The sequence below is a fragment of the Opisthocomus hoazin genome, chromosome 3 (assembly GCF_030867145.1).
Source record: "Opisthocomus hoazin isolate bOpiHoa1 chromosome 3, bOpiHoa1.hap1, whole genome shotgun sequence".
NCBI classification, from domain to species: Eukaryota; Metazoa; Chordata; class Aves; order Opisthocomiformes; family Opisthocomidae; genus Opisthocomus; species Opisthocomus hoazin.
Window position 1 is genome coordinate 69,873,066 of NC_134416.1, and position 18,423 is coordinate 69,891,488.

General features: G+C 40.7%; 1 protein-coding gene across 4 annotated transcripts in view; it reads left to right on the forward strand.

Moving 5' to 3' along the window:
* CARMIL1 (capping protein regulator and myosin 1 linker 1) overlaps window positions 1-18,423 on the forward strand; it is a 200,105-nt gene that overhangs the window by 153,495 nt on the left and 28,187 nt on the right. For 2 of the 4 annotated variants that reach the window (XM_075416603.1, XM_075416605.1), the window contains exons 28-30: window positions 378-465; window positions 3,385-3,534; window positions 16,743-16,760. In XM_075416603.1, coding sequence (XP_075272718.1) covers window positions 378-465; window positions 3,385-3,534; window positions 16,743-16,760 — 256 coding nt within the window. The remainder of the gene's footprint in view (window positions 1-377; window positions 466-3,384; window positions 3,535-16,742; window positions 16,761-18,423) is intronic. The other 2 variants (XM_075416604.1, XM_075416606.1) reach the window with 1 other exon arrangement.

The window sequence follows — 18,423 nt, forward strand, 5'->3', positions numbered from 1 at the left end:
AGTACTGTTAAACCGGGAGCACTGTGCTAATCCCATTCATCTGAGACTGATGTTTCTCTGGCTTAAGTGGTGAAGTGTTCTGTACTGAGTTATGCATGTGGTTTCTATTCAGTTCTCTTGACCAGATGTTTTCATTGCAGCTCTTAGAAAAACGTTAGAAGCAGGTTAAATATGGTACAGAGGCTCTTGTGTTTTTTGTGTGATTCATGAGTTTATTTCTGAAACCTGCAGTCATGTATCCTGACACCCTCTAATGTTTTACTTCAAATAAAGTGACAGCACTGTGGATAGTCGTCGCGCAGTTGAACGTGTAATAAAGACAAAATTCTCCTGCGTGAATTAAAAATTTCTCTGTCTCGGTTTTAATCCACACACAGTGAAGTAAAGCTGACAGTGGCTTCTTTCCTGTCTGACCGAATTGTAGATGAAATCCTGGATGCACTTTCCCATTGCCATCACAAACTGGTGAGTATTTGCATGGTTGATATCTGAATACGCCAGGTGTCTTAACAATGCCATTTATATTCATAACTTGTTCAGTTTCTCCATCGCACAGCTCTGTTTCGAATTGGTCATATTTTTATTGGCATCACTGACATAATTTGAAATATGATCATGGGACTGTTGCCTCTCTTTAAGGACGATGCTATCTTGGAAGATGCTGTGTTGTATATTTGTCCTATTATCTTTTATTCTATTGTCAAATCTAAAACTAAAAATGCCATGAAGGTGCAACATTGAGTCATTAGTTAAGAACAGTGCCAATACTTGTCCTGGTGAGATGATAATATTTGGCTGCTGATGAAGTGAGAGGTAAAATTTCATTCTTTAGGGAACTGCTGAGACCTTGTTCCCTGAACGAGTACATCTTCAGGCTACCTCAGTAAAGTAGGTATCAAGTTTGAAGAGAAAGGAGTAGAAACATAGGAAAGGAAACACTGTTGTCTGAAGGTGCTGAGCTGTCAGGAGGCACAGTTATTTATTATAAAGTTACTTGCTTAATGAAGAATAGAACAAATAAACAACTGTGTATCTGCAGAAAAACATTTTTATTTCTAATGCAATGGGCCTCTGTAAGGACAATCCATTATTGTTTTTTTTAAAGAAGCTAGTGGATGATCACTCTCCCTTCATTTCTAATTGAAATTTCTCTGGCTCCAACTTGCAGTCATGAGGTTGTTCAGATGCTTTTCCATACAGCATAAGAGAACCATATATATTCATCTCTATTTCCTCTCCATGAAAGTCCTTATACACAAGAAACAAATCACTCTTCCCCCCCCCCCCTTTTTTTTTTAATAAATTAAAAGACTGTGTTACTTGAGGGTGCGTCTTCATGCTACAGAGCAGTGTTGTACAAAGGTACAGCCTCTGGTCTCAGGAGGCTGTGTAGCAGCATCAGCCTGCTGTGTGAGTGGCCACGTTAATTAACTCCAGTTGGTCCTGGAGCAGGCTCAGCTGGCATCAGCAGTGGGCTGTCTCTGTCCAGTGGTGTTGCACAACTTGGACATACCCAGGCTCTTGCACAGTAAGTCATTTTCTCCAGCCTTTGAGTCACTTCAGTAACAGTCCTCTGCCCTTTCTCCAGCTGTTTTAAAAGCCTCTTTTAATATTATGGTCCCCAGAACCAGACAGACTATTCGAGTGTTTTGACCAGCACTGTATATAGGAGTGAAATTGTTTTTCTTCTGATATTCTTTACTCCTCGTATTTACAAAGCCAAAGAGATAAGAATTCTTCCTTTTGTCAGAATTTCAGTGGTAGCTCATTTTCAGGACTGAGTCTGGTAGATCTCCCTCCCAGTAATGGATTCTGGATGCTTGTCACTCGCTGCTTTTCAGGATTGTGTCCGTAGCTAATTGCCAGTGCTTTTAGTTCCTAAGGCATGATTGTCTGTGCATCTGATTTGAGTTGATTTACTTTGTGATCTATTTTGACCTGCGTTAATAACACGTCCCTTTCACTGTTTAACTCTCCTGTGTTTCTGGCAGCTGCAGATTATTGCAGATAGCATATAGCACTGAGGAAAACACTGAAGAGTATGGATCTCACAAATGCTGGTGGAGCAACTCCTGTCTAATTTGTCAGTGTTAATCTTCAGCTGAAAGCTGCAATCTGAGAGCCGGCAGCTTGTTCTTAATACAGCAAAGATTAAATGCACTGATACAGTTCTGTGCCAGCTCCTTAAATTGAAGTGTCACGTACTACTAATTCAGCCACCTACAAATGTCTGAGTGTTGCACTGACACAGTAGCATTTCAGGCAAATTTGAGAAATAAACCTTGTTTGACAAGACCTGTGCTTGCCTAGTGTGATGATTATTATTCTAGCCATTTTAGCATGATAAAAGATAAATCTGTAACAGCTCTCCAGTTCTTTTGCCTGAGTAGACGCTAGACTAAGTGAGCTGTAATTTACTCAGATCATCTGTTTACCCTTTTTGATGGTTAACAAAACTACAATCCCCTGTTTGTCCAGAGTCCTGCTGATGTTAAGCAGTGGACTACAGCTCTCCCTAGCTCCCTCTTTGAAAGCTTCTGTGACTAACTGATTGGGGCCAGAGGATCTTCAAACACTCTTAACAGATGTTCTCTTTAGTTACCAAAAGAACTACAAACCATTTCATCATTTTCCTGACAACAGGAACCCACTCCATTCCAAGTACAAGCCAGAGTAGTTTATGTAACATTCTCTGTGTCCTTAGCAATGATTTTTCATATGCAGGTCAAATAAGGGATTTTGTTATTGCTGAAGTTTTTTCTCTCTGATACTTTTAAAAAAAATCTTATCCCATGAATCTGTCACTGATAATTTTTTTCTTACTATGATAACTCCTACCTATTTCTTCAGTGAAATAGAACTGAGGTTTCTAACAAAGCTGTCCCATTTTTTGAATACGGGATGATAATATTTTTGCCTTCTAATAATGACCAAAGTTATATTAGCTGAAACTGTACCTGCCTTTGTGTTATTTAATTCAAAATATGATCCAGAACAAAGCTTTTCTTCCACCCCTTTATTTTCTTTGTAAGAAAGATGGGACAAATGCTGAGGAAGCCCCATAAGACTACTATAAGTAAAAAGCAGAGTGGCTTTGTATCTGACATTTTTCCTTTTCTGTTTTCCTGTTAGACTTTCTCCCTTCCTTCTTAGAAAGTGTGATGGAAGGGGTTTTCCATCCAGAAAAGGGGGGCGGGGGGGGAGGGGAAATGCCAAACAAAACAATCCCTGCATGAAGATTAACACACACAACTGAGCTTTGCTGTTGTGATTGGTCTTCTAGGATCTGTGATCACTTACATTCTGCATGCTTTCTGTTTTGGTTTGCTTTGCCTTTTTTCAACAGTTTGATTTATCTGTTCCTGTCTTTATCCTTGTCTCCAGGCTGACCATTTGACCAGACGTGGCAAACCACTGCCACAGCAGGAATCACTGGAAATTGAGTTAGCAGAAGAAAAACCAACTAAACGCTCTATTATCACAGTTGAGGAGTTGACAGAGATAGAACGTTTGGAGGATCTAGACACTTGTATGGTAAGACACATTCGTCTGGTCATTTGGTTAAATACACAAATAACTGGAAGAGAAATGTTTTCCGAAATGCCATTTGGCCATGCAAATGCCATTGGGAAACTGAAGTTAGGAATTGGCTTCTAGAAAAAATAAATCTTAACTTGAGGACACTTTGTCTGAGTTGTGTATTGCTGTTCAGCAAAGGAAAAGTATTTCCCTTTCCTTCACTTCACCTTTCTTAGTATTTATCCAAGGGCCTTTCCCTTGCATACGTTGCTACAATCAAGCTAATAGAATAAACATCTCTTTCACTGGCCACAGTTTCACAGAGGTTCAGTTGCAGTAATAGATTGGACCATGCTGTCCTTTGACAACATGCTGCTTTCTGTCTTTGTCTTCCTTCTTCTTGACATGGATTCCTCAGAGCCACAACAAAAAATGCTTCTACCTGGAAGTTACATTATTGGCCATGACCAGAAGCTGATTTTTTTAAATTAGCTTTTGAATGTATGGAAGAAGTCTTAAAACCTTGAGGCTGGGCTGCAAGTGACCCTGTTGGGCAAGCTTTGCAAAAGTAATTGAGTTAGGCATGTGAGATTCTGTAAAAATGCTGAACATAAATCACTGAAGTGCCTTATAAAAACCCATGTGTGACTTTTATTATAAGGGTTGCTCCATGCCGTATTATGATCCCTTATGAGATGTAAATCTGCAGAATTCCAAATAAATGGGTTGCTAACTGTTTTCAACCTCAAATCCCCCTCCACCCAACTCAGTCTGTTGAGGAACTCTGCTGTGGACAGGAACTTCAGGGAGTGCTTCTCTGTTACAACTTAGTCTAATAGGTGGTCACTGCTTCAAAGGATGGACTTTCTCCTCTGCCCTCCTACGTGGCTTCTTGGCCATGTGCTTTCACAGGAAGGTAAACTGGCAGAAAAACGGATTACATCTTTTTGTAGAACTTCTGTTGGTTCAGCTCCCTGAATCAACTTACTGTAGGGTCAGACAAGTACAGCTCAAGAGAAGGAGCAGCAGGGTTGCTCTTTGTGTGGCAACTATCTGTTGGTCTCTATAAAACAAAGCACAACTTCATTGGAAATATCAACTTAAAATAGTTCTTTCGCCCTTCCAAATGTCCTTCCCTACCAAGATCTGATTTGATGCAAAGTTTATCTGAACATCACAAATCCCTGTGAGGCATGTGGTGTTGACTGCATTGTGTCGCTCATCACTGGTACTATCAAGTTCCAGAAACTTTCTGTAGCCAACATTCAGTAATCATCTGGAGCCCTAAATCCTATGGGAGTGAGACATCCCAGTAAAATTATGTAGCATCTGAACCCTGTACCTAAAAGTTACTTTTTGCATGCTGGCTTCATATATAGGAAACTAAGCGCTCATTTTGATCCCCTCCTTCCATCTTTAAATTTATTCTTGCAGCATGCTAAATATAATAATACTGAAAATTTAAAAAATAGCTCTTGTCTTTATCTCATATGATCCTTTCATATAACCATGGTGATATCGCTGTGCTGTTATCTTTCACTTTGGTCATATTAAAATAATGGAAATATGATGATGCTTACACTCTTTAAAAGATGCATTAGATGTTAACTGTACTTATCTTCAGAAGTGTTTATATCTCTCTCTTCATTCTCTCTCATCTTGCACAGAGATTCAAATACCTTTGTGACCCAGATTCACATCAGTATCTGATTTCGGAGCAGAATGAAGCATCAAATAAACACGAGGCAGTAATCTTAGTGCTGAAGAACCCATTTATTAAAAACTGTAATCCATTTTTAAGACCTGCTTTTCGCATACTGGGTGCAAGTGATATTGGTTGCTGTTCTGAAAATACACAGATAAATTAATAGCCCCAAGAGGCTGAGTAATACAGGGATTTTTACTGAGCTTTTGCCCTTACTGAGTTTTTTTGCAACTAAAAGCATCATAAGAATGGATTTCTTACATTTTCTGGGTGGATTTAGTAACTTCAAAGGTAGCGCTTTCCAAGTGACATATTTTATCTATGGGAAAATCATGCAGATTTCAAATATTGTCTTGGAAAAATTAACCTGATCTGTGGCAGTTTTTAAGCATCGTACAGGTGTTTGCATGGAAGTGAGGAACCTTCTGAAAGGAGTAGCAGTGAATGCTTTGTGAGCTAGTAAGTGCAGGAAACAGATATGTTGCTGAACAATTTTACTAGAAAGAGGATATGGTTTTATGAACTATAGTTATGAACCTAATTTCCTTTGATTTATGTTTAATCTTAAATGAGAAATAGCTATTTAGATCCCACTTCCAAAATGGCATCAGTCCAGAACAGTGTCTTGTTTGGCCATTGGAAATCCCGAAGCATTTCAAAGTGTAATGCTAAAACAGATCTGAAACCTTGAGTTGCACCTTGGTGTTGTGCATGTTTAGGAGCCTGCCCTTCCATTGCCAAAAGATTATGGAACATTGGATAAGGCTGATCATGTTGCTGGGATGCCAGGAAAAACCCCTATTCTAAGCCATTTTTTGTCCATAAATGTCATATCAGTTTGCTCCAACTTATTTGTCAAGATGTCTGAGAAAGAAGAGATTTTTGGGTTTATCTGAGAGGCACTGAGCTTGGACCACCATTCTGGGGGAGCTGAGTTTTTTTTCCATTTGCAAAACTGAATTCACTTTGCAAACCCATTATCTTCAGCAAGACTCTTGTCTGCATTCTTGTTTTCTTCCACAAGCCCGTCAAGGATCAGTATTCTGGATGAGGCAGTGTGTACAGCAGCATAGTGTTAGGCACCAGCCTCGCTTCAAGCTGTATGTGAACAGCTTGGGGAAAAAAACTGGATCTAGGTTCAGTTTTGACTTTATGGCTGCAGGTAGCTTATATAGCACTGAAACTAGGTGAATGACTAGGAATGAAGCAGATTATTTTGAATAAAATGCTTATGAGCTATTTGTTCTTATACACGGATTGAATTTGGAAGATGGGCAGGTTTGTTTATAAAACGTGGGCAGGTGGAATAGGGCTCTGAAATGTCCCATGCTGGTGATAGAGCAAACAAACAGGCACTGGTGTGTTTCACAGCCTGCCCACCTATTCTCGAGCAGGGTGCTGAGTGGCTGTGGCTGGGAAGATTTCTGTGCAGGGTAGAGAGTTGCCATCCGTCTGCTTTGAAGTTTGATACGTATAAACAACACAGACAAGAAAGAAAGAAATATCACAAATGGGCATTTGAAATGCCCCATTGAAAAAAACCAAACTTTAAAATGTTATTTCTAGTAATTTTTCATTCTGGGAATTAGGAGTTATTAAATACCAAACTGTGCAGTTAAAGCTTATTAGCTTCAGCTTAGGATTTGATTCTCATCCAGCCTTTTATGATGGCCAGAGAGCCTATAATATGAAAGATTTGTCAGTCATACCAGAATTTGCTAGTCTGTTAAATGACTGCTTCAGAACATTGGGAGTGATTGGGTGGTCCAGTGTAGGATGTGATAACTGGAACATTATGAACCTGAGAGTTTCTGATCTCTCTGAGCTGCGCTACAGTAAATTGATCCTTCCCTAATCTACAGCTCTCTCAGTTGCCTACATTTAGTTAGAGCTGTGTTGAGGGTAATAAGTCATTAGGTAAAAGTTGTGTATAAGTAAGATGGAAAGAAAAATCTTTATGCAGAAAATTATGTATTGTTCTCCGATTAAAGGAAAAACCATGGCCTGCTTTTCAGAGCTTAGACTCAATCATGAATAAACTTCATAAAATAGTATGATTTCTCTAAATTTTTCTGTGCATATATGAGAGTGACACATTTTAAACTAATGCATGCATTTTAAAACTAACTTTAAATGAGGGATGCTTATTTTACTGAGATTGAATATCACGTATCTTGGTATGTGTAATTGTGTAGGTAGATACTAACTGACTTAATTTTGCGTAATGCTTCTAGTTGTGCTATATTCTTTCGTAGCTGTTAGTTCTTTGCAGAAGCAAGAGATATGAAATGGTGCTCAATTCCCCATGATTGTATTTAACAGTTACATTCTAAAGCTTTTGATTTTTTTGGCTATTGGAGTGTTAGTTTGGCTTCCAGAATACTAAAAGGCCATCACCAGAGTTGAGCCACTATTTAAAGAAAAGTTTTCAGAGAAATAGCTTTTTTTCACTAGAAATTTTTGTACCTATCATCTTTAAAATATCCATTTCAGCAATATAATTTTATTACTCTAGTAAGCAACAAGCATACAGCCAGGATAAGTATTGTTTTTAGGGCAAAGCAGTGGTTATTTGCGTTACAAAGAGGTATGGTAGGAAACATGAAGGGTTGTAGGTTGTAATACACAAGTCTGCTTATTAATCTTCTGTAAAGCTTTTCAGTGTTATATTGAAATGCTTGGATGGTAAATTATGTGTTTGCAAAAATGCTTGTAGCTAATAGAAAATAACTGCCTGTGATGAATATTGAATCTTAGCTATTTCTCACTGATTTCTAATTTTAACCATAGAGACGGTTCTATGACTTTAATGGAGGAAAGTTTAAAGAATAAAATCCCCCCACAAAAAAATCCCCTGAGCAATATATTAATGTTTAGTCTTTACTGAACAACAGATTTCACCTGTACAGTAGAGAATAAAATTTGCAGAACTAGCAGAACACTCATACATTAGTGGTGTATGGTTTTTCCTGGGAATATACTAACTAGCCATTGTCAAATATTTAGCAGACTAGTCGAGCATCCAGACTTATGAACCTGTGGGTTCTGAAAGACGAGGAATGTATGGACCTCAATGTTTTCAGAGAAAAGGGAAAATTGCACTCACCACACCAGAATTAAATTTATTTTTAAAAAAATGAAAACTCATAAAGCACCACCTAAATACTGTTCTTTCCCCACTCCCTCATCCAAAACAATTTAGAAATAAAACAGCAGAAACTCCTTCAGTTGCTTTCACTGGAGGAAGGAGAAAATCGTGACACAGACTCATATGTACATGTGTGCTGATACTGTAGAAAGAAAAATGAGAGATTCTCTGGTATGCCCAGACAGGCTACCACATCCCATTCTTGTTGCTCTCTGTTTACCTGCAGCAGAATTGTCTTAGGCATAGTCAGTTTTTTGGATGAAGGACTGAATACCCTCTGCAATAAAAACCCCAGTTCCTGGTGGACTCCTAATGTTCTCCTGTGCTATAAATAAAGCTCTAGCTCTGCGAGTGCCTTAATCCAGCAAAAATCATTGTTCTTGCTGAAAAAGAGCAATTCCACTTTCCCCTTCACACAGCTCTTTCTTTCCTGCCCACACCCTCACACTTGTACTGGTGTTCACACAGCCTCACTGCAAACTGGGTGTGGGAATGGATTCAGCTGAAAATGCAGCTTTTTATGGAGGATTTCTTTCCCAGGTTAGTTTACAGACTGACTAGTACTCTGATTGAGTTCACAAAACAAATCCTGAGCGGCAGGAACAAGCAGGCAGGGATGAGGGCAAAGGCAGCAGCCTGGATGAATGCTGGATTAAATTGATTGTGACACTTGAGTCTCTCCCTTGTATGCATTAGCAGACTGGGCCTTTGATGTGCAGTAAATACAGCACTCTGTGGGAAGCTAGGAATTGGCATTATGGTAGGCGAGAGTATTCTTGGCTTCTGAAAAGGCTCCATCACAGGCATGCGGGCAAATCTACTTCAGTGGGAGTGCAATAATATTCCTGACTCACCCCGAACTAGGACAGTTTATGAAAACATCACCAGGAGGGGCACAGTGAGTGCCAGTGTGCTCCCTGAGCCCTTCCCTATGCCTGCCGTGCTGTGACTGAGATAATGAGAGACAAAGGGAGCCGGTGTGAAAATTTTGTAGAACCTGTGAACATCTTGTTTATTTGCAAGTCGTGTGTTTATATGTTAGCCTCACCATTAGTATTATGATTACATGAATTTTAATGGTGAATATTTGTTACCTATCTTTTCCTGGGTTCCTTTATATACAGTTTTGCAGCACCCTCACTGCCCTTAGAGGTTCTTATCTGTGTTTATTCAATGCCTGTTACATGTATAGAGTACAGACTCCAGTCTTTCAGGCTCATGAGGGGTTACATGTTCCCAGCTGAAACCCTTTAGAAGAAACCTCACTTTCAATGTCTCTTTCTTGGTCTCTGTGAGTGGAAGGAGGTGATGGATAATTGATATATAGTATGTTTTTCTTAAACCAACTGAGGTTTCAGAGTCAGAAGACAGAGATGTTACTCATAATCTAGGGTACATAACTGGCACAATATGAAGTAAGCGAAGAATGTGATGAACTACTTCTAGTAACAGCACTACATGCTTGGTTAAGAAAAAAAATAGTGTAAAATTTGAAACTTTTCTGCTTAGGTTGAAACGACAATTGTGAAGTGCAGCTGCTGGGTATTCTGTTTGCAGCATGGCACTTTTGTATCAGGAGCTTGTCTTCCCATAACACTGATGCTTTGTTTTGCCTTAGTAGACCCAGATTTGTATTGGGGGTGGAGGGAAGGATGTGTAGTGATGTCCTTTGTGGCTGTAGTTGTCTTACTGAGTTGCCATCATTGTGTGTCATGTGTCATGAAAAAACAACATGGAAAGGAGAGTTGAGTAACAAAGCACTCACTGAAGCACTGGTCTTGAGAGTTTAACTTCTCCCCAGTGGTTTTAAGAGGGAGTTTACCACTAAGAAGTTGGACTGTGGCAAACAGAAAGGTCTTGCACATGCAGCTATGCAGTCTGTAAGGTGATGCCAGCCCCAGCTGCTTGGTCTCTCCATTCCCCATACTTCTAGCAAGGCTGTGAATGTTTGGGCTGTAGGCAGTCATCTCAGCAGGCACCAGCTCCCTGTTGCAGGCTGTAGCCTGCTGGTGGACACCCATCCAGCTTAACTGACCTCGTGAGAGGTGACTGTCCCTTCCTGGCTGCGCCTGCCTTGCCAGACAGTACTGCCAGCAGCAGGGATCACCCAAGCGCTCGCTTACCTACTTCAGGTAAAGCTGACAAGTTATGAGGACAAAGCCCCTTTGCACGAGCTGGCCAGGGGGCAGTTGTGTGATCTCTCTTGCCAGCAGAGCTGTGGGGTCAGTTGGTGTTCAGCATAAATACATCCAGAATTCATCTTTCCACAGCCTCTGTTTATAAGAACCTGCTCATTATTTCCCATGGCAGATTAGCAAGAGCTCATTGGAGGAGTTCTTGCCAAAATCTAGACTCTGCAACCTTTGGCTGAGGGACAACAGCAAACAGCATGAGAATAACCTCTAAGAGCGCTGTTTGCATAGCACACATCTGCCTGCTGCTGTAATGCTTCTGGATTCAATTAATATCTGGCAAGTTGACCTTCTCAGCTGATTGAGGAGTTTTCTGTATAGGTTGCGTGGTCCTTTCTTCTGCTTTTTGATTCTTCCAGTGTCTCAAATAACTTGACACGTTACTTATCTGTGTTGTATGGGGGAGTCTTGTTTACCCTGAAATCTGGAGAGCCTGCTGAAAATAGCACATGCACAAATCTGTCTCACTCATGTGAGTGCTTCATGGTTCTTGCTTCACCTAGAAGAACAGGAGGGTTATGATTTTTTTCAGTCTGCAAAGTTAATACCTATAAGGACACCTTCCACTACACCAAGTTGCTCAAAGCCCCATCCAGACTGGGTTACCGGAATAGGAACTTTTGCATAAATAAATAAAATCAAGACTACATCATGCCAAAAGGCTAGAATACAGCTTCCAAGTCATCAAATCTCATCCTTGTCATTGACAACTGCATCACACAATCCTAATCATAAATTTGTCAGGCTTCCTTTTAAAACATCTCTGTCTCTCAGACTAGAGCAGAACTTAGAGGTAGACGGATTCTTTCTTCTGCAGTTATTCAGATCAGCTAAAGCCTCATTGCAAAGTGGTGGGTGTATCTCTGCAGTAAGATCTTGCTTCATGTGAGTAAAGATTGAATTACTGTGAATTTTTTAAGTCAGTAGTGATGAGATTGGAATAGTGGTCTGAAAACAAAAGCACTTAAACTGGTGAAAAAAAACCTTGAAGTAAGCAGGTGTTAAAGAAAACAAAAAGGAGTGAGCAGGATGGAAAGACAACATAAGTGAAAAGTCAGGGTAGTTTCGTTCAAAGCTGATCAGAACCTCTTTTTATCATATACATTTTAACTGTGGGTCATTTCTAATACTATGGTATTTAGATACCCCAGGGCAAGTTTGTGTCCATATACTCTGAGAAGTTGCAGAATGGCCTTGATGCCAGCCAGCACTGAATTCCACGCTTGCGGGTGAGCAGTTCTGCTTTGCAGGGTAGGCATCTTCCTCTTCATTCATGGTGTTTCTGTCCTTCCTAGGCTCATGTGCTGCCCCGTGACTGTCTGACCAAGCAGCATTGTTTAAAACATGTATCATGCTTGGGTGCTGGCACTCCATAGACCAGCCTTTGAGTTTTGCCATCCTCTCTTGGGTAATTATGATTCACCCTTTCTATCAGTTTGTTTTAGAGAAGAAACTCAAATGCTCTACTCAAATATTTCTGTTTCCCATACAGGGTCTTAGAATATTTGCTAGTTGCCTATTGAGATATCTCCTGTTTTTAATAGGGAGATATCTCGATATAGTAGTTCCTGACAGGACTGAAAATTCAGAAAGTTGGTGGGGTGTGGTTTTTTCAATGTTTAAGTTCACAGAGTATATCTCAAAGTGTCTGAGGGGTGTAAAAATTTACTGCGTGTGCTGGAAAGATGTCTGAAACAAACTTCAATGAGAAAAGAGCAGCAGCTCAAGTATGCCTGGGTTTTCAAGGGTAAACCTTCCCATCATAATTCTGAGCAGAGAGGCTACTAGTCCACTTCCCCATCCAAGGAAAACTGTACCTGATTCACTGTCATGAGTCTCCCCACAGCGTTTCTCCTTGGAAATGTCACTGCTTCAGTGCAAGCGATGCATCGTCTGCCCCCAGAGGGTCTAGTGATGGTGAGAAGATGGCTGACGGGTTTTGCCTGGATGAGCACTTATCCTTTTGGTAGCTGTTCACTTCAGGATGTCAGAAGGAAGGAGAGATGCAGAAGCTGTGTTGGTTCTCAGTCCTGGGAAGCTGTGGGACAGGCAGATAAAACAGTCCCTGCTCATAAATTCATAGAAAAGTTTGGATTGGAAGGGACCTTTAAAGATGATCTAGTCTACCCCTCCGCCATGGGCAGGGACATCTTTCACTAGATGAAGTTGTTCAGAGCCCCATCCCACCTGACTTTGAACACTTCCATTCAGGAGTACCTTGCCTCAAACTTGTTTTAATGAGGTTATTTTCCAGGGCACCTGATGTGTATGGTGGCTGTCTTTAAAGAATTGCCTAAGAATATCTTAAATGGCTGTCCTCCCCTTCATGTTTACTGAGTGTAAGAGCTTTTTCTTCTTACTATATGGAAGTTTAGATCATGAACAGAGTAATTTTTGTATCAGCATTTGCCAGCTGAAAGTAATGAACAACCACAGGCAGGCAGGTTGTGGTGGCTTAAAAAGGTAGTTTGTGCCAACTGACCTGTAGCAACTCTCCATTCTACACTTCGGTTTTAACTGAAAAAAATTAGTTAGAACCATCCTCTTTGTTCATCTTAAAACACAGCCGCTGTAGAAGATGCTGCTAGCCTCTTCATGTGCAAGTAGAAAACAGAACTGATGATGTTGAGAATTGCTTTTTCTCTTGCAGGTGGTAGCTGCAGGCAGAGTTCCTTGCAGGATACTCATTCAGAACATGAAATAAGAGATTCAATTTAATAGTTTTAGGAACTGCTCAGTTTAATTCATGCATCTGTTTTTCACTCTTTGTAATAAAAGCTTTGGATATTTATAAGCAGGAATATTTATTAGCAGGAATTTTACATCACTTGAAAGATGCAAATGCAGAATTAATAATTGAAAGAGTATATTGATATACTTGGCTAAATATCACAGAGTACACAAGCCACATCTCAGCAAGCAGAAAAGCAAAGGTTGCTTGGCTAGGAAGATGAAATGAGCTCAAGGGCAAATCTGTTGAGCTTATCTTACTGCAGTGCTGCTCCTTTTCCTTCAGAAAATGTTGCTGCACAAAGTGATTCTAAAGGTCAGGCTGGTTTAGATGAGACTAATTGAATTAATTCTGAACCATACCTTTTTCTCAAGAAATTCAACTCTTGGAGAAGGGAAGCAAATAAACAAACATACGCCTTAAATTCATGTGTGTATTATTTGTATGCCATATTTATTTACAATATCAACATTTATATATAATATTTCCAGAGGGAGGACAGAACTCTGAAATACAAGGTCAGGACTAGGTATAAAAATGCACAGCCACTACGTTCAGGACAGCTGTATCAATAAACAGCAGTCTATCGCAGCTTGGCCTTGATTTCTAAACCATGTGTTAGTGGCTTTGCTCTCTTGTAAAATACTCCATTAGCTGTCATGGATTTTGTCATTGCATTTAACTTTCCAAGGACAATGGCACTCAAGAGGGAGATTCTAAGGACAGTGATTCAGGTTACCATCACTACTAGTGGGAAGTACATAGCTAAAATTCTGCAAGCCATGCTGAGGGTTTTACCCTTGAAATCATGTTTTACAATCTTCAGTAGTTGAAGTAAGCTGTAGCAACGTTCTAGTTTCTAAGACTTTCTATACAAATGGTGAGACACCTGTGTGTCCAAAGATTCATATACCAAAAAGCAAAGTTGGTCAATTTACTGCTCTGCATTATAAAGAATACCTGAAAATTTTTTAATTTTTATTTTTAAATGAGACAACAGATGTGTGACATCTCTGTCAAAGGTAGTTAGAAGGCTAGAAAAAGTGTGGGAGCTGTCGATTAACTGAAATTGTATCATGGCAGCTTTACAGGTCAGGATTCCTTACAGCGAAAGAAAACAGCAGGACTCGTGATAAAATGTCTTGTTTTCTTATGGCTCTTTCTCAAAAAGGCATACCCCACAAAATACATATAGCCAAAATAGTTCAGCACTGATTTAAACTGTTCTAGAAGAGTCCTTGAAAGTACTTTTTCTGACAGCTCATTCCCAGTTGGCACATTGTTATGATTCCCTGATCCAGTTTCTGGTTTTGTTTGGGTTGAATTTGGTTGGGACTTTTGGTTGTGGGTTGGCATTTTGTCTTTAGCAATGGCCCATGTACGCTGGGAGGCAGACCGCTTTCTTTTGCAATTATGCTGAGAGCAAATGAAGGGAAGGCTCGGGCGGCCCCGTGGTCTGCAGTACTTCAGGGGTCCGAAGACAGATGTCAGGTTCCCCGCAAAGCAGGCAGATCCCTTGGTGACTTCAGGCAAGTCCCTTAGCCTTTGCTTTGCTCAGTGGTGCTCCCTTGTCTAACCCTCTGCCTGCTGTGTGCCTCCCCCTCTGCCTTCTCCCTCCTTGCTCCCCACCCGCAAGCTGTTTAGCACCTTTGAAGTGCCTCAGTAGTCACACTCACTTTAGTGAGATCACTGAAGTGTGGAAGGTAGGAGCTTCCATAAGCCCTTGCTGGACCGAGGCCGTGGGCTGTAAACTCCGCAGATCCTGGGATTACTTCCTGTTATATATAATGCTTTGCACTTTGGTCTAATCTCGTCTCCAGCTGCTTGTACAGTATAAATAACTTTCCTGCCTGTGCATTAAATACATAGAACACACTGGAGTACTATGAAGAATGCTGTCTGAAAGAGAAACCATGTTGCAGATTGATTTTTTTTTTTTTTTTTTTTTAAAGTGTGCTGGAGATTAATTTTTAAGGTGGTTTTAGTTTTAGAGATGTTTCTCAATGGATTCTGCAGTCTCTCCAGCAGTCTCAGAGCAGTCCTAGTGAATGGTAGTACAGCAGATGGGCAAGGGAAAGGAGAACATGGATTCTGGCAGGGAAAGGGAATGAGAGTTGTGTGTGTGTGGATAGCATACAAAAAGGAGAGTAATGAGGAGGCTTGCCTGGATCACTGTTAACTCGGAACTCCTGCGTAAAGCCAAAGTTTCTGAAAGTAAAGGAAAATAAAAATTAAAAACAAAAACAACACACAAATAAAAAAACCCAAAGCCCTGAGAACAGTAGGAAAATAAAGTACTGGGGCTGTGTGCAAGAACACTGCTCTTGCTATTCAAAGATAGCCCATCGTGTCTTTAAAACTTTTAGCTACAGTTAAGCTTCAAAGGATGAACCGTGACAAGTGGATCATTATTGCTGAAAATGTCAAAGCATTGAATAACTGACCTTAACATCCCTTCAACAATGAAATTATGAACTTGTTGTTATGCACAGACTATTTTCACTGCTGATAATTTAACACCAGTGCAATATCCATTTATAAACACAGCACTTCCTTGCCGAGTAGTTTAATCCAGACCATGGCTATTGACTTCTGTGACAAACACTGTGAATCTGCAGTGTTGTTATAACAGCAGTTCCCATTCAACCTGAAGGCAAAACCACACTTCTAACAGTTGTTTTTTCTGACTCTAAATTAAGGAGGAGTGTGATTGGATGGGTCATGTGCCCTCCAAGAGATGGGATATGGCATTGCTTCATATGACGGCTGTGCTGCTTGCTTTTTTTTCTTAAATACACTTTTGCAGGGGAGAGGAAAGGTCGTGCTTGATTAATGGAATGGCATCCTTCTAGTATACCAAAAATGCTTGAAAGGCCTGTGCCTCTGAACCTTCTTATGGGAAGAAGAAATACTGTTTCTTTGGATTAGCTTTATTTAAACCTCAGGAAAACAAACTTGCATCCCTTGTCATTCTTCCAAGAGAAGCTTTGTTTTGTTTTCCTTGCTCTCCTGCTTTCCACAACAAACTGCAGATTTTTAATTCAGAAGCTTCCTTCAGACTAGGAAATAAAAGAATTACAGTTTTTTCTCACTGCTGGTGCCAGCAAAATGAAAAAACATGGTACATTGGGACAGCAGGTGGCAGGTTGGCACCATTAGTGAGTGCCATAATGGAAACAAACATCTGAAAACCTGAGTTTGTCCCAATGTAGATAAAACAAGACCTTCTCTGGTTATCCTCTGGAAACACGAAGTGTTTAGCACCTCCAAATGCAAAGGATTTTGACCTCATTCCTGCATGTTACCTTTCCCACTAAGACTTCTAAGTGTTTTGGCTTTTGTTTTCTTTATTTTGGTGAATTCTGGCTTTGCCTTCTTTCCTGAGAACTGCTATTGCTTGGTCTTCCCCATTCATATTCTTTTTTCTTTCTTTTTTGCTGCATGGAGACTCTCTGCTGTACAAGTGTAAGTATTTTTTTAGCTCTGCTGTTTCTGGCCTACTTGTTTATGTTTTTGCGCTCCATTTGCGTCTGTATTGCCTTATGAGTCTCCTGGGAGACTGTAGTGCCATCCATCTGCGCCTACAAACGAAATAGGCACCGGTTCAGGGATGAGACTGGATTTTACAGGAAGGTTCTGCTAGCGTAGCATCTGAATTTAAAGCATCCCTTGGCTTTAAGACCAAAGCAGAGTGCTGATGTCAGATGTATAAGCACAAACATTACTGCTCAGAAAGAAAACCTAGTGATTTGGTTTTATGTTCAGGTGCCATCCAGCTTAATGAAAGAGTGGCTTAAAAATGGGCATAAACTAGGACTTTTTTGCCACTAGAGTGGAAGAGATGTCAGGGGTTGTCTTAGTTTAGCCAGTTGGGTTTTCTTTGTCAAGGTGAATCACCTTAACCTTTTGACTGCTGCTCTTACCTTTTTGTGCTGTGGCCCTTAATGTGCTCTGGAAGCTGAAAACCCGTGCGTTGTTTTGCCGGAAGGAGGTTTGGAGGGAGACTGGTTGGGGAGCTGTATTTCAAGAGGGAGAGGGAAGTTGTTCATTAGTTTGTTCGAAATCTTTTGAAAGGGAAGCGACAGCAGGGTCACAGAGCATACCTGTATCTTATGGGATTGAATAAAAATTACTTGGGAGGAGGAGGGAAAAAACATAGAAATGAGAATATCCCTCAGCACTGAGAGTAATTTCGATTATCTGTATAATCAAGGAATATAGAGTATCTGAGACCCTGTTGGTAAAAGCACATTGTTTTCTAGCACTCAGAACAAAGTGATTTTAGTTGTTGTTTTTAATTCCCAAGATACTAGTGTTCTTTCGCAGCTGGTAATGTAAGAAAACTCAAGAGAGCTCACTCAGATAGTTTTGTGAGGAAGGGAGCCAGAAGGGAGGAATCTGTTAAAGTGATCATGGGCAGAGATCCTGGGAGTTTAAGGTTGGCTTGGACACATGAGAGTGTCGCACTCTGAATAAGCCCTTTTTTGGGGATGTGGCGGAGATGTGCTGGCTCCCATCTGCTGCAGAGGGGTACCTTCGTGGAGCCATCTCTAGAGAGCTCAGTGGCACGGGGGGATGCAGACTTCCAAGTGGGCTGCCCAACACCCAGAGACACAGTTAATCTTTTTATCTGTTCTGATGGGCTGCCTACAGTGTGCTCACAGAAAAGTAGACAAAACAAGGAAGAAGTTCAAGAGGTGCTCTGCTGGAACGGAAAGTCCCTGGAAGATGCAGAAGAAGTGAAGGAGAGGGGGGTGATACTAACAGCTTTCCTCTGTAAAGTCCATGAGTGAAACGTAAGGCAGGAGAGCCACGTTACGCTTGTGTGGCCAGAGGTGGTGGGAAGGCAGAAGGTGCGTCTGCCAAACCTGAACTGCTTCCATGAACTATGAGAGATGGGGCTCAGGCTGGGGAGAGGCAGAGGTCTTTCCCTAGGAGTTCAGAAATCTCCTCTGGTAATGACATGTACTCTGCTGCTGTAGCATACTGCACGGTGGCTGAGATATTAAGCTGAGATTAGATCTGATATTTTGTAAAAAGAGCACATTGGCCTATTTAAAGTAATGCTTTGACCCATTTTGCTTTGCGTGTGATCTAGAAAGTTCACTTGGCAAGGAGCCTTTCATCT